The sequence below is a fragment of the Drosophila willistoni genome, assembly GCF_018902025.1.
Source record: "Drosophila willistoni isolate 14030-0811.24 chromosome 2L unlocalized genomic scaffold, UCI_dwil_1.1 Seg196, whole genome shotgun sequence".
In the NCBI taxonomy this organism is placed as follows: domain Eukaryota; kingdom Metazoa; phylum Arthropoda; class Insecta; order Diptera; family Drosophilidae; genus Drosophila; species Drosophila willistoni.
The window spans coordinates 141,542-156,241 of record NW_025814048.1 but is presented as its reverse complement, the minus strand read 5'-3'; the positions used below and the strand labels follow the sequence as shown (position 1 = coordinate 156,241).

At 32.6% G+C, this 14,700-nt stretch overlaps 1 protein-coding gene and 2 long non-coding RNA genes across 4 annotated transcripts in view; all 3 read left to right on the top strand.

Annotated features, from left to right (window-relative positions):
• The window catches only part of LOC6639761, a 47,414-nt gene extending 45,967 nt beyond the window's left edge, over positions 1 to 1,447 (top strand). For both annotated transcript variants that reach the window (XM_023181915.2, XM_015178985.3), the window contains exon 3: positions 491 to 1,447. In XM_023181915.2, the coding sequence (XP_023037683.1) occupies positions 491 to 717 (227 nt within the window). In that variant the 3' untranslated portion in view covers positions 718 to 1,447. The remainder of the gene's footprint in view (positions 1 to 490) is intronic.
• A 7,693-nt stretch (positions 1,448 to 9,140) lies between these two features.
• LOC124460000 lies at positions 9,141 to 10,181 on the top strand. The gene is made up of 2 exons (XR_006953955.1): positions 9,141 to 10,042; positions 10,115 to 10,181. It is a non-coding gene; the product is annotated as an uncharacterized LOC124460000 (long non-coding RNA).
• Positions 10,182 to 12,557: 2,376 nt separating this feature from the next.
• On the top strand, positions 12,558 to 13,154 carry LOC124459999. The gene is made up of 2 exons (XR_006953954.1): positions 12,558 to 12,735; positions 12,790 to 13,154. It is a non-coding gene; the product is annotated as an uncharacterized LOC124459999 (long non-coding RNA).
• The last annotated feature ends 1,546 nt before the right edge of the window (positions 13,155 to 14,700 follow it).

Genomic DNA, 14,700 nt, shown 5'->3' with positions numbered 1-14,700 from the left:
CACAGCTGAGCCCGCCGTAAGGCTCAAGGGACTTGACCAGGCTAAGCAAATTATGCATACGTAATATTGTGTAAAGACCACCGTCATTTCTTGCGTATTTAATGTGTCACATGCCACTGCCAATTTAAAACAGAAAAAGAATGTATAGATTGAGTGAGAGAGAGAGAAAGAAAGAGAGCAAATGAGAAGTCGACAACAAAATTAAGCTTCATTTATAATGCCCTCAGTCATGGCGGATGCATGTGGATGTGGTCAAGTCACGCGTCATTGAAACGTGCCTCAATGGCAACTTCCTTTAATTATTTGAGAGAGTCAAGAGTATTGTGGCCTTAGAAATTGAGAGAGTGTTAGAGGGGGCTTGTGGCATGGCAAGAGCCTTAATGAGCTTATTTTTGAAATGGCGCTTAAATCCAATTAGTTATTAATTGTGTAATTAATCGAATAGGTTTATGCAAAAATTAATCTAAAATATTTTGTTCTTCAATATTAGAGCTTTGTCACGCGGCCTTAAAGATTCAGTCCACATTCCGTGGCCATTTGGCCCGTAAATTGGTTAATAAGGACGCACCTGAGGATGAGGATATCAAGGAGATAACCAAAAAAGTTGCCGAAGAATTGGATATTGATCTAACCGACCCAGAATTGAATAAAGCCGCAACTAAAATACAAGCTTCATTCCGTGGCCATAAGACCCGCAGAGAGGCTCAACCCGAATAAGTTTTGGCCAAGTTAGACAAAGTTGGAATTATTGTTGGCGGCAGCAGCAGCAGCAGCAACAGCAGCAACAAAAACAATTAATAACTAAAATTGTTAAAATGTAAACAACAACACTCAAACAATACACACGAAAACCAATTGTAAACTTAAAAAAAAATTTGGCTAAATTTTCATAATAATTATAAATTTATAAATAGAAAAAATTTGGCATAAAACATCTGTTTTGTTTCTCTCCTTTTGATTTTTTGTCGAATTCTAATTGTTAATCTAAGAGTAGAAGACAAGCCAACGACATCTTAAAAATTTTCTAGTAATTTCAGTTGACTAATTTCTAAACCTAAATTAATAAAGTTCAATTTTTGCAAAGGTATAATGAAACCAAATGGCACGATGTTCCAAATAAAAAAAATCAAACAAGATAAAAATAATAAAATAATTTGTATTTGTAGGACAAAGAAAGGGTATTCTTCTAGACCTTGAGAGAACCAAAAAAATGCTGAAACATTTTTTGGAAGACATTTTTTCGCGGTTGTCAAAAAAATTTTGCGAAGGTCAACCAAAAAAACTTTATAAAATATATTTAAAAAAAACACACACAGACACACAAAAAAACTAAAATTAAAAGAAAATTGTACCTACAAAATGGATGAATTGCATTAACTAAACTCAATGTTGTATGGATTTTAAGAGATAACAAAAAATTATATTAAGGGGGTTCACCAGCAGCAGCAGCTACACTAAAAACAAAAAAGAAAAGAAAAAAAATCGTCAACAAAGAAAAAAAAAAATGGATTTGTGAGGAAACAGTTTTCAAAAGAAAAACATTAACTAAAAAACAAATGATCTGGTGGCACAATTTTTCTGTTTTTCTACCAAACAAAACAAACCAAATACAAAAAGAAAAAACAAATGAAATATATAAAATATTAACAAGCATATTATACCTATACAAAGAAATAAAAAAAAAATATTAAGAGTATTAGAAACAAGCTAAAATGCAAATTGTTACTAACAAAGAAACCTAAAAAAATATAAAAGATTAATGTTTAAACAATTCATTAAATTAAACTACTAATGAAAACTACATGAAAACCGAAAAGAAATTAAAACTGAAAATTCTATTAGAGAGATTCAAGTAAATACAAAAAAAAAAAAATTCAACTAAAATGCATATAAAACCCAATTATATATAAACAAAATGAAAGCAAATCCAATTAAAAGCCAGAAAAAGGAAAGAAAATTAAAGTAAAGAATAGTAAAATTAACAGCAGCAAAATGTCCCAACTAAATTTTAATTGAGTAAATACAAATAAATAAAACCTTCTGAAAAATGCTAAAGAAATAATTGTATTTTCTTTCGTTAAAGATTAGGTAGCTTAAATGGGATTGAGTTTTCTATCTACTTGATGAGTGAAAATAAATAGATGTATGCTAGACCATCATTGAGACTATGGAGAAAGGAAGAACCTACTCCAACTTCTTCAATTTAAGTCCTTTTGTCAAAAATAAGTACCCAGTCAGGATTCAGTTGCAACACCCATTCTTATAAAAGCTAAGGGGTCTCTGAAAAGACTTAGAGCTCAAAATAAAAATACGTTAGCTCCGAGGTGGAAGTATTATTAAAAAAAGAAAGACGTTTTCGTATTAAGACTTTATTTTTATGGAACGAGTCACGAATCACGCTTTTTTAAAAACCTTTCGTGAAACCAACCAACAAGTCAGCATAAGAGTTGGCAATATTATATTTGCTTATAGTAGCCTTTTGTGCAAGTATTTTTAACGATTTTCGTTTTATTTTTTTTGTTTGTGTGTTTCCTTTGTTTTTGCTGCCCCAAGCTGCTGATGCCACCGTCTTGGTTATCGGTGCGTTTACAACCGCCTCCGCTGTAGTGGGTGCAACTGCCATTGCTGTTTTTGACAGTTCTGAAGGACTTTGCATTTGACGTTTGAACAGTTTTTAAAGAACACCACACTACTGATGATTGTGGTTTATAAATATGTGAGTGCGTTGAAACCAAGTACAAACAAAGAATATTTCAAATGATCATCGTTTGTTAATTTATTTTAAGCAGATGAATATGATTTCGACAAATCATAGAAACATTTATGATATGGTTAGTATTTATATAAACATTAAACAGCCAAAAGGACGTAAAATAAGATTATGTAAATCTAAGAATATATATTTTAGATTAGCCCAATCTTCCTATGTATAATTCAGACATTTTTTGAGCTATAATTATTTTTGTTGTTTTATTTTATTTTATTATTACAATTATTGCAATCAACTAATAATTATTATTATGATAATATTTAAATTCAACTCGTAATTATTAAAGTTTTGGCATTTGTTCGGACACCTGATTGATACCTAGGTTCATCGTACTGTCAACACAACTACAAACTTGTTATTAATAAATAAACTTATTTTTAAAATAAGGAACGAAGTTCGCCGGATCAGATTTAAAGCATTGAATGTTAAAGTATTTATTAACTTTACGAGACACCTTTTATTTAAATACTCAATTGGTAGTTCTTTTCGGAAAAAAATATTTTTCTGCATTAATTTGGATTAAATCGAATAATAGAAACTTTCTAATACGTAACTTAATTTGAGCATAAAATACTTCAAAAATAACTCCAAATATTTAAAGCTTGTTTAAAGATGTCTAAATTTGCTGTTTGAATAGTCAAAAATGTGTAAAAAATCTACAGGAAGTCCAATTGTAAAACCTGTTGATAATTTACAAAGTTCATTTGATATTATTCTTTCTTTGGTAGGTATCTACAAATTTACACTGTAGATTAAAACATAAAAAATATAAGCGCAAGTTAAGTTGCCCAAAACCTAACTTATGTTAACAACATCAAAGATTAAAAAAAAACATGCAAATCCTATATAAACCACTTCTTTCTATAATAAAAATTTCAGCAATTTAAAAACTGCACAAGAAACCTCTTTAACCTATCCTTTTGTTTATAAGTAACTCATCATTTATCACAATTTCACATATTTTTTGAAGCCAACCATTTGGAAACTGTACGAGGGAAAAAAAATAGAGAGATAGCGAGTGACATGAACTTCACTGACAGTTTTAGCACATAAAATTCTCATGACAATGACGGTGTGTCTGAAGATGAGAATGATGAGGCTGACACTGCTTGACCTACAAAAGCAGAGAGCAAAAAAGAATAATATAAAAATAAAAAAAAGAATAAGAGAATAATTCTCCTGAGGTAAATGGGCTTCAGGTGTTCCATGGGCTCTGTCCTCGAATACTTGATACATCAAAGCGAATAAGAATGCTTTTACGGCATTATCCCTTTTAAATATTGGCATTACCAGAAAAATGCTCAAGAGGAAACTTGCGCTCGAAAAATCTCGCGAATGCCAAATTCACGGTTGCATTGTGAAAATTGAACAAGTGGTAGAGGTGCGACTGACGAAATTGCACTTTCCGCAAAAAGAAAAAAACGAACAGAAAGAGAACTCGAATAAAATCTAGAAAGCTAGTGCAATTTGCATACCAATGCCTAGTAGATGTCAATTTGGATTCCCCTATGCAGATGCTGGTTGCAGTTAAAATACAGTCAAGGAACGTCTAAAGTACTACTACGACTGACAGTAAACTTTCATAAATTTTTTTTGTTCTAGCTCACTTTCATTTTTTCAAGCTTACAAATATTTCCAGCAGAAAATTTATGCGTTCTTACCTAAAAAAGAAAAACATCATGGCTTGACATCTCTCTCACTCTCTCTCTCTCTCTATGCAGGGGTTCACAACAGGCGAATGCGCAATTTATGAGGCATTCAAAACAAAGCACCATGTGAGAACACTGTATAATGGTGAGTAAAGTGAGCCAAAAATGTATACCAAAATGATTGGAGATAAAAATTTGATTGTTTTCAAAGGCCACAAAAGGAAGTGACATAAGTTTACCTTTATTTAAATGCAGCTTCTCTGTGTGTGTAAACATTAGCTTTAACTATATATGTAGTTAGGACCCTTAACCCCGAAAGATATTTTATTTTTTTAAAGAGGTGAATGTATTTTACAGCTAAGCTTTATAAGCTAAATTTAGCACCTTGCGGTATATTTGCAGAAACACAACTTCTTATGCCTTATGAAGAAGCTCCTCAATTGATGTATGTATGCTTAATAGAGACAATAACTTGGTTTTCTTTTAGTGGTAATCTTTAACAATGTAGAAGGACACAGTACAAATTTCAAACAATGCTGATTATTGATGATCATTGTGGATTCTGAAAAAGCGGGAACCATGGGGATAATATTTAAAAACTGAATTTCAAATTTCTTTCCCCGTTACAACTAAGCCCAACTAAGTGATTAACTTCTGTAAGTTACAAAACTAGTCAATTCGAAAACAAGTTTAATGACTTATTTGATGCGATTTGACGAAGTCATTTCCACTTCAATTCACATTTAATTTTTCCCAATTGGATCTTGGTAATTTCCCCCATTTGGTCGTTATTAACCTTTAGCTCTGGCAGTTCAGGCTCATTAAACCACAACATGAATTGGCCATTCGAGTCCTGCTAACTAATTAAGTTCCACCTCCTTGCTTCAGGGCATCATCATCAACATCGACATCCACGTGTTCTGGACTCATTAGCGAAGGTTACACATAATTAGAGAAACTCGTAATGCAAAAAAAGAAAGAAACGAAAAAAAAAATTGTGTAAATGGAAAGCAATCAAAGTGTTTTTTACAATTATTACATTGATTACTTTCCAGATGAAAGCAAAGCCATAAATGCCCCAAAGGAAATGGATGCTTTATAACATAACCTTCTATTAATTTTAACCACTCTTCAAAGCAGAGATTGAAAATAAGAAAGAGAAAGAGAGATAGAACACATACACAACTTTTCAATGCCGATTTCCAATCAAATTATTGCCTATATCAAATATTTAAAAGGTCTGCTGCAGCATATCAGGGGAATCATTGGCTGCTAGCTGGTCAATGCCTCAATACAGGGTAATAAAATAGTAGAATGACCACCAATCTAGATATACAGATGCATACGTATACATACAACATGGTTACCCTGTATATACCTACATATCAATATGTGTATGTGTATGTGGTATGTACAAGGTGACTTCACCTTTTTAATACGCTTGCATTTGGTTCGTCCGTTTCTCTGGTAACTTGGCTTTGTTTTATTTAGATCGCAAAATGTGTATCTTAATTTTGGGAAGATGTGTACAACTTGTGGAAGGAAGAATCTCTGACCATATAATGTATATATATTCTTGATCAGCACGACGAAATGTGTTCATATAGCATACATTTACGCTTGCCTCCCACAAATGGGCATCTCTCTCAGGCGCAGGCCGGCTCACTTATTATATTTAACAATATGTTAAGATCCAATCAACGTACATAGTTTCGTAGAAAGATAATTTTAATAATATTAAGCCATATAATTAACTAAGACTATATGCGATCAGGCGACAGGGTATACACACTTCGGCTTAGTTTAAGTTAATATTTCTGTTCACTTTTTTGATTGCGCTGGCCTTGGCATACATATGTATGTATATAAATTTATGTATAAACACTTTCCCAAAAGACCTCAGCTGTGTCCAATCATTGTTGTTAATAATGTCAGTAGATGGAGAAGAAGTGTCAAAAGACGAGGCAGGTGAGGCCATAGAATGAGGCTGCAGAGTAGATTGCAAAAGACATCAGGTATCAATATTTAAACTCAATAATTTTTCTGACATTTAAAGAGCAATTCAAAAACATGCATGGCCAGCCAAACAACAACAACAAGTATCAAATGAAGGTCAGCCATAATATAGTTAGGCAGGCTTTTAGGCCCTGGTCCAACACGGCACCATCCCTCTTGATCCGCCCTCTATATGCCCATACATATTCCCTTTAGGCCAACTGTGCCAAGAATATTGCACGATTTTGCGCTTCAATGATTTTTCTCCTCCTGCTGAGAGAGTCTCATAAAAGTGTCATAAATGTTGATAAGACAGATTTCCACCTAACGCCACTCCCCCAAACCAGCAACCAGATGAGGGACTATACACACCTGGCCAACAGAGAAACGAGATTGAGTTGAGCAAAAGAAATGTGCGAGAAAGCAAAATTAAGTTAAAAAGGTAGGAGGAGACCGAAGTAGCTAAAGCTTAATACCACGCCCTGTGTCTTGGTGATAAATGCACTGGATGATAGTCCAAACAGATTGTTTTATTACCTTTAGACACAGACACACAATCAGGGCAATCTTAAATGTACAATTTTTGACTTAGATCTACGATTTCCATAACAATTTGTAACCATTTAAGACAGGCAGGTACACAGTCTTGTCTGATTCTGTGCATATTGTATATACATAAACTAGAAAAATCTGTCTCAAGCCGATTTGTACATTTGCCTATCAAACTCTTCATTTTTGGATGCGTAGTCTGAACAGAAAGTTTCATGAACTCAACAATTAGTAAGTACAACTCGGTTTAGTTAAAGATCTTCATAATACATTTCGATTTTGTTTATACATTTGTTTTGTTTATCTTAATAGCGAGTTAATTAGTTTTATTTCAGAGTGTTCTTTCAAAGTGATTTAATTAAAATGAATCTAAACTTATTTTTATAGTTAGTTTCTAAAGTTTCTAAAAACTTTAAGCGGTTTTTTATTGATTTCATTAAATTTTTCGAGTCAGAAAACGTAAAAAATATTTATTATAATTTTTTTATAATAAAAAGCCAATGAAAGTATTTAAATTGGGTAATTCAGATCTGCTGTGAAAAGAAGGAGACTCTGCCCAACAAAATAGGCAAGAAGTTTAAAAAAGTCGGTTTTCGAACGAATATCATGTGGTTAAGAAATAATCTTCAAATCAAGCATTATTTACAAACAACTTTAAATTTTGTAAAAAAAAAACAGGTGAAACGCTACTTACGACTTGACGTAAGTGAGTTATTTTTCAAATCTCCAATAGATGAAACATAATCCTAGAAGCAAATTTACCCAATTTCAAAGATCCGTCAATGATTAAAACGGACCCAGTTTTAGTTTTTTTTGTTTAAATAACAATGGTTTTTACTTATTTCATACATTTTTTTTGCGCATAATTTTGATTTTGATTGGATCTTTAAAGGTGTCTCCCTTATAAAGATTATAAAAAGATATATATATTTATATTCCGTAGTTGATTTAGGTTGCTTGTAGCCTAATCCAGATTTAAACATTCTGATAACAACTTCTCTTGAATAAAACTATAACAAAAATTTGTTTTTCTGAAATACCAATTTGTTGCTCATAATTGCAAAAACTGGAATAACCACAGTCAATTGCTATAACACACGGCCTTTTCAGTAGGGAAAGAAAAAGTCAATTTCATTTGCATAATTTCCGTATTAATGACACTTGATGGCCTCACAAATGCGATGGGGTAAAACGAATAGCCAAGAAGACCAAATGGAATAAATGGAGGTTGAGAGTTGTAGCAAGAGAAGGAAGGGAACAGAAGAAGGCTTTACCATTTGCATGGCGCGCGCTAACTGTCGGCGATATCGCTGTTTATGACAGCTCTGATTGAGGCCATCATTGACAGTGTCAGAAGCAAAGGCAAAGGCCCAGAGACATGATGGATAGAGGAGGCTGTAACTGGGAGGTGGAGAAGACCAGATTCATGGCCATGGCTAGATACATATGTATACATAGACCATGTCTATATAAACGGACAGTTTGTCCATACAGTTGCTTGGCTGGTGTGATTTTCATTTTGAATGAATGAAGACAATGACAGTTGGCTGTCTTTCTGATGATAGAATATTGTCTAATTGATTGTTCTCTCTCTCTTTTTCTTGGCCTGAGATTACTGAGTTTTTTAATACGCATATCATAGTGGAATCATATCTACAAAAGCTTCTAATTGTCGATTAATTTTATTTATTTTTGTTTGATTTTGTGAATAGCAACCCCTGTAGTGCTGTCAAAACTTTATATTAAGGTTTAAGGTCCCTCGATTAAGATGATTTAAATGGTAACTCAATATTATTGCCTTTTCCTATTTTAAGCCAAACAATAAATATATTGCACCCTACGGGTGCATGCCATAAAAACACTAAATGCGCTAAATTGAATATGTGGTTTTTTGAACGATTTCTTAACGATGTGTTTAAGGTTTCGAGAATTGTGTCGCGTGCCTTAAAAAGAATTTTAAATACGAAGCTTCGTTCCAATTGCTGAAAATGTGAAAGACCAGTTTGTTCGCATGCAAAAATTCGGTTAGACCAATTTTGATACACCCTCTGAAGGGATACAAAAACTAACTTAAGATTCCTTGCTACTACAGCCAAGGAAATCAAAAATCCAAATATGGAGATTAACTTACATAGGATATAAACTTCTTTCCATTCTATATAAAAAATATGCATCTGATTATAGCCCGATTTATCAAGACCCACACTGTTTAGAGCTTCGAGATAATATATGATCATTTAAATCAGACGATTTGGTTTTAAAACCAAAAGGACAGCGTTGTGAAACTAGTCAAATATTAGCTTAACAACTCAATGATTATTATTAGAAATAATTTGAGAAATTGAGAAAAACGGAAAAAGTTACCGATTGCTTGAAAATTCTTTAGTTGATATATCAATTTTTGGCTACGTGATACCCTCCCAATTGAATAGAAATGCCTGGCGAATATAAAAGTCATGTCATCACGGGGTTTTTCATGGTGCTAGTTAAATGCTTGTGGACGTCTTTATATTTGTGGTTGCTGGTGCATGCAGCAGCAATATGCCCCAAAATTGATGCTGTTTGGATATCGGAATTTTGGTCTGGCCATTTGAAATACTTGATATCATACAAAACGCTGCTGGGAAAAGAATGGATCAATGAATTGAGTATTCTTGCCATAGTAATCCCATGTCTATACGGACTCTTCCGCTATTCACGCTGCTCTTTTCATAGTTCTTATTTAAGAGTTCAATACGACAGCAAATTGAAGATCGATTGGATGACACTAATTTATTTTATACCCTACTTGTTGACATTTATTTGCTGTTGGTTGAACAGCATGATAGTTATAATAACGGAAATTATTATAATTAACGATTCGGATCAAAATGCAGATCGTCAGAATTTATATAGTCAATTGGCTATATCTGTTTGCTTTAAAATTCTAGTGGCTTGCAATCTATTATCAGTATGTCTACGCATTTGGGCCATTTTAAAGATATTTACAACTGAACCCGAAGGACATCTTATCAATCTACAGAATTTTGGAGATCATTTGAATGTGTATTTTCGTGTTTAGTTCGTGGGAGAAATGCATGTATATATTTTATTTTTGGTTTTATTTTTCTACAATGTCAATGAGAAATTTTATGTGTTTAATTTTTCGCAGAAAATGTCAATTTCTTGTATCCCAAAACCGTGACTAATAAATGTTATAAATGTCAATGGAAAATAAATACTTTTGAACTAGTTTTATTTAAAATTCAACTTTATCAACTATTAACAATATTTATTCTCATTATTCTCAACGATGAATTATCAATGTGGTTACCAAAAGTGTCCTGCTGGAAAGCAATGGTATCAAATATCTAAAAAATTTGTTGAATACTATTTTGGTTTATAATGCAAAATATCATTAATAACTATTAAATCTAATGATGACTTAATTTTTTTGTGGAACAACGACAAGAATAACCAAAGTTGTTATTTGATATAAAGCGAAATATTAAAGGAGATGAAAAATTAAATGCCATTGTGTGGCTTTATGTATATTTTTATGGAAGGGAACACCTAACAAATTAACGAGCCGAGGTTTGTATACCCTTGCAACTTGATCCTAGCGATTGTCCTTTAATGGAGTCAAATACACTCCCATTTAAGACTTTTAAGTGAAAGCTTTAGAAATAAGCAGCATCTAATAAGAACTATGGGGAAACAATGAAAATAGTTGAGTAGATTTTTGGGGATAAGGAAATAAAGATCATTTACTTTGATCTCAGCAGTAGGTACTATATTTTCTACTTTCATTACACTAGTAAACTACAAAATTTAATCAAAATAATATTTTTTCAAATTTTAGAAATTCATGAAAATATAATAGTTTTGGAATTCTACTTTTCACAAGAAAATCGAAAACAGATTTCAATTTCAATAAAATTCATAATTAATTTTGACACGTCGCTCGAGTTTTCAATTAGGAGATTTAAAAGTAAAATGTGTTAATAATGAAACAGAAGCATGACTTATTGTCTGTTATATATATTATAGTTGAAAATGCTTCCTTCTACGCGTTGAACACTTTTAATCAAAATTAATCTACCCTATTTTGGTAAGAGTATAAATAAGGTAAGGACAACAAAAACTTTGATTAAAGTTAAAAGATTCGTTCGATAGAATGGGTGGGACACACGGATTATGGGTCGGTGGTGTTTTAGGGTTGAGGGTAGCTAGACCAAGCCGAGTGATAAAAAATAAAGTGTTCTATATGTCCTAAAAATACATATGGCGTGCCTACCGTCTGGCCTATCTATAGAAAAACCAACCTCAATCAGAAAGTTGGGTCACACAATTTGTTGCAGGAATTTTGATTTCTGCCGCCACTCCCCCGCCTTATTTCTGTCTCGTGCACAAAACACTGATGAAATATTTCAAATTCTATATAAATACATATGTGTATAAATTTTTATGTTTCTCTTTTTGTGTTGTATCCAATTGTTTATTGTTTGTCATGAATAATAAATTGAAAAGCAACCGCAGGCTGTCAAAATATCTGCATCGCAACGCGAACAATTTTTGTGCTTTTATAGTTATACTTCCATTATCTGTATAGTTCCGTTTCACTGTGTGCAAATTGAATAATAGAGCGGGAAATGGGTTTTTAAACCTCTACCACTCTTCCTTTCACCCTTCATAGAGCTACCACTGCCTTGTAGCCCTTCCTTTTCACATGTAAACTAACTAATTCCACCTTCACTCATAACCCAACACGGAAAACATTTTTGGAAGTTGTGAGTAAATGTAATTACAGACAGGTGGATGGAATCCCCTCATATATGTACATATATGTAAGTAATAATAGGTCACCATATATGTGGTGGACAAAGGTGCCTCCACATGATTATTAAATGAAATGACATTCATTTGTGCTGTGGGCGGAGTGGAAATATATGTGGACAAAAACCTATTTTATAGTTAGCGCATCTTGATGGGCTAACACAACAATGTTTGAAGGGCACTTTTAAAAATAGAAGAGAGGAAAAAGCAAGGGAAATCTGGGGCACTTTAGAGAGAGCAACCCAATAACTTTACAAATTGAGGTCGATATAAAAGGAAAAAACAGGTTCAAGAACTATGAAACACTTTAATGAAAAGTCACAATACATTAAAATTCAATGAAAGGTCACATTAGATCCCCGAGTTAGTCCTTTAGCTACACCAACAGAGAGTATCTAAATTTACTTACATATATGAAGCACTAAGAGTATAAGAGGATCAGGGGATGTGAAATGGGTTAAGTTTACACTCTACAGTGTGCAATAAAGAGAGGAGTCCAAAAATTCGATTTTTGAAACCCAATAGAAATTCTCTTTTTTTGCAGATTCCGTGCATCAAATGTTTAAAAGCTATTTTTATAATTATGTTTATTACTTTATTATTTTGAAATCGGTGAGTGCAAAATATAGCCAATTTCTTGTCAGAGTGGCATCACAAACAAAGCATATAATATTAATTTTATACCATAAACATTTCAATTGAGTTTATAATTCTATTTTCCATTTAGTTGATTTTCTATGGTTATATTATACATATATATTTTTAGTAAGATAAAATACTTTAGCATTGTTTTGTATTTCTTACTATATAGAATGTATCTTTACCTCATACTAATTTTATTCTTGCTGGTTTTACACCAAGGCCAGGGAAAGCAAAATCAGTGTAGTGTTGGATTTATTTGGCATACAAAGGCTAAGAAGTGCATTTCACGAAGTTCGCCAGAGAAAAACTGTGGAAGTTAGTTTAACAAAATTTAACCAAATAGTTGCTCAAAATATTCGAATATTTCAGGCTCTGTTCAATCATCGGATAATAAGCATAACATTAACAGAAAGTTAATTTGCCCACAAAGTTATCGTTGGATCAAAAAATATAAAATATGTGCAACATCGACTACCAATAAAATTTAAAAGACGGGACTTAAAAATTCTCAGAGGTGGCAAAACGAAAAAAAAACAATGGACAAAGAAGAAAAAACAATCACAAACACAATAAAACGATGAAGAATAATAAAATATATGTTTCCTTTGGGATAAATCTACGATAAAGCAATAATAATAATGAACAGATGATGGGAAATCAAATGGCACAACAAAAAAAAAACAAAGAAATATGTATCCATGAAACTATTGAATTAAAAAGCGCGGGATATCTTACGTGTTATTATTTGTTTTAGATAAAAAAAGCAGTACAAAATTATGAAAAATAGGGAGGCGAAAGCGAAACCCCTCTCAGTATAACAGTATTCTCTTTGAGGAAAAAAATTACCCCTAACACCCTGTTTGTTTTTTTTTTTTTTTTTTTGTATTTTTGAATATTCCAGTTTTGTTCATAAAGTTGCTGAGGACCATTAAGAGAGAAAGAGAAAGAGAGAGAGAGAGTGACAGAAAAAGTGTAGTATATAAAACAGAGCCCACGGCAATGTTGTGCCATAATGAAGATACAGAGAAAGAAAAAAAGAGCAATATACCAAAGTTGTTTGTGACAGAGATGGTCAAAGGGTGGTTGACATAGAGGGGACGGAGGCGTTGGGTAGTTGGCATTTTGCCAACAAATTACATACACATACACAGACTGTCACAGGCTATTGGTCAGTCGAAAGGAGACACGCTGTCCATTCAGTTGAAAGACAATTGCTGACCCAACCATCTCACACCTCCTCTTTCAGGGTTCAAATTGCAATTGTCTATGGCGATTGATTATAAGAGACACAGGATAGACAGTAGAAAACAGAAAGAGGTAAAGAAAGAGAAGAAAGAAACCATGAAATTTATATTTATATTTTCTATAAAAATGCAGTGGAATACTTATTACAATGTTCTTATAAAAGATTTAACTGTATTTAATCGAATGAAGATATCTCATAATTAATTATTATCGGTGTATAATTATCAGTATATGGAATATCTTCAATTATTTCCCTTAGCCCATGGTCAAACAAATTATGTCTTCTAAAGCGTTAATTTCAGTTTTTCCACTTAATAAATGTGATAGAAACTGATAGTTTAACAATTTGTGAAAGTTCTTTACGGTTCAACAAAGTTTTAGAATATCCTTACCCTTAATACTTATTGTTAGAAAAATATTGATTTAAAAAAAAAAAAAATTAGTTCTTACTGTCAAAAATTACAACACTGCGCTGCAAAGTAGGCAAACAAAACACTGTATTTGTAAAAACTAACATTTTTTTGCTTTCGTTTTGGTTAAGAATGATAGAAGCAAGTTACAAACGCAACGGAAGTGACAGTTTCTCAATCGTTGGCACATTTTGCGGTTGAAATCCATCCAGGCAACAAAACACAAAAAAAGGTGTGAGTCAACATGGTCAGAGTAGCACCAGTTTTACCTACTGTTTGATATGACGACTCTTTAGCTGTCGACTTTTGGATGCTATAGTTTCGTTGGCACGGATTTCATTTCCCACACTCATACCCTAAGCCAATCTCGATTCTCATTCCACAAAGGCGGTTTTTAAAAATTGAAAGTTATGTGTAGTGTAGGTGATGGCAGGCAGCCTGCAAATGTGCGATAAACGTGTGTGTGTGAAAATGACAGCGGGTTTCTAATTCTGACACTTAAACCAAGAAAGAGAGTGAAATGTGGCCACTTAAAGACATCTGAAATGTTAATGAGAATAGAAAAAAAATTGCAATATACATACATACTTACTTTTACCTAACTTTGAAAATATCTCTGTTTAGG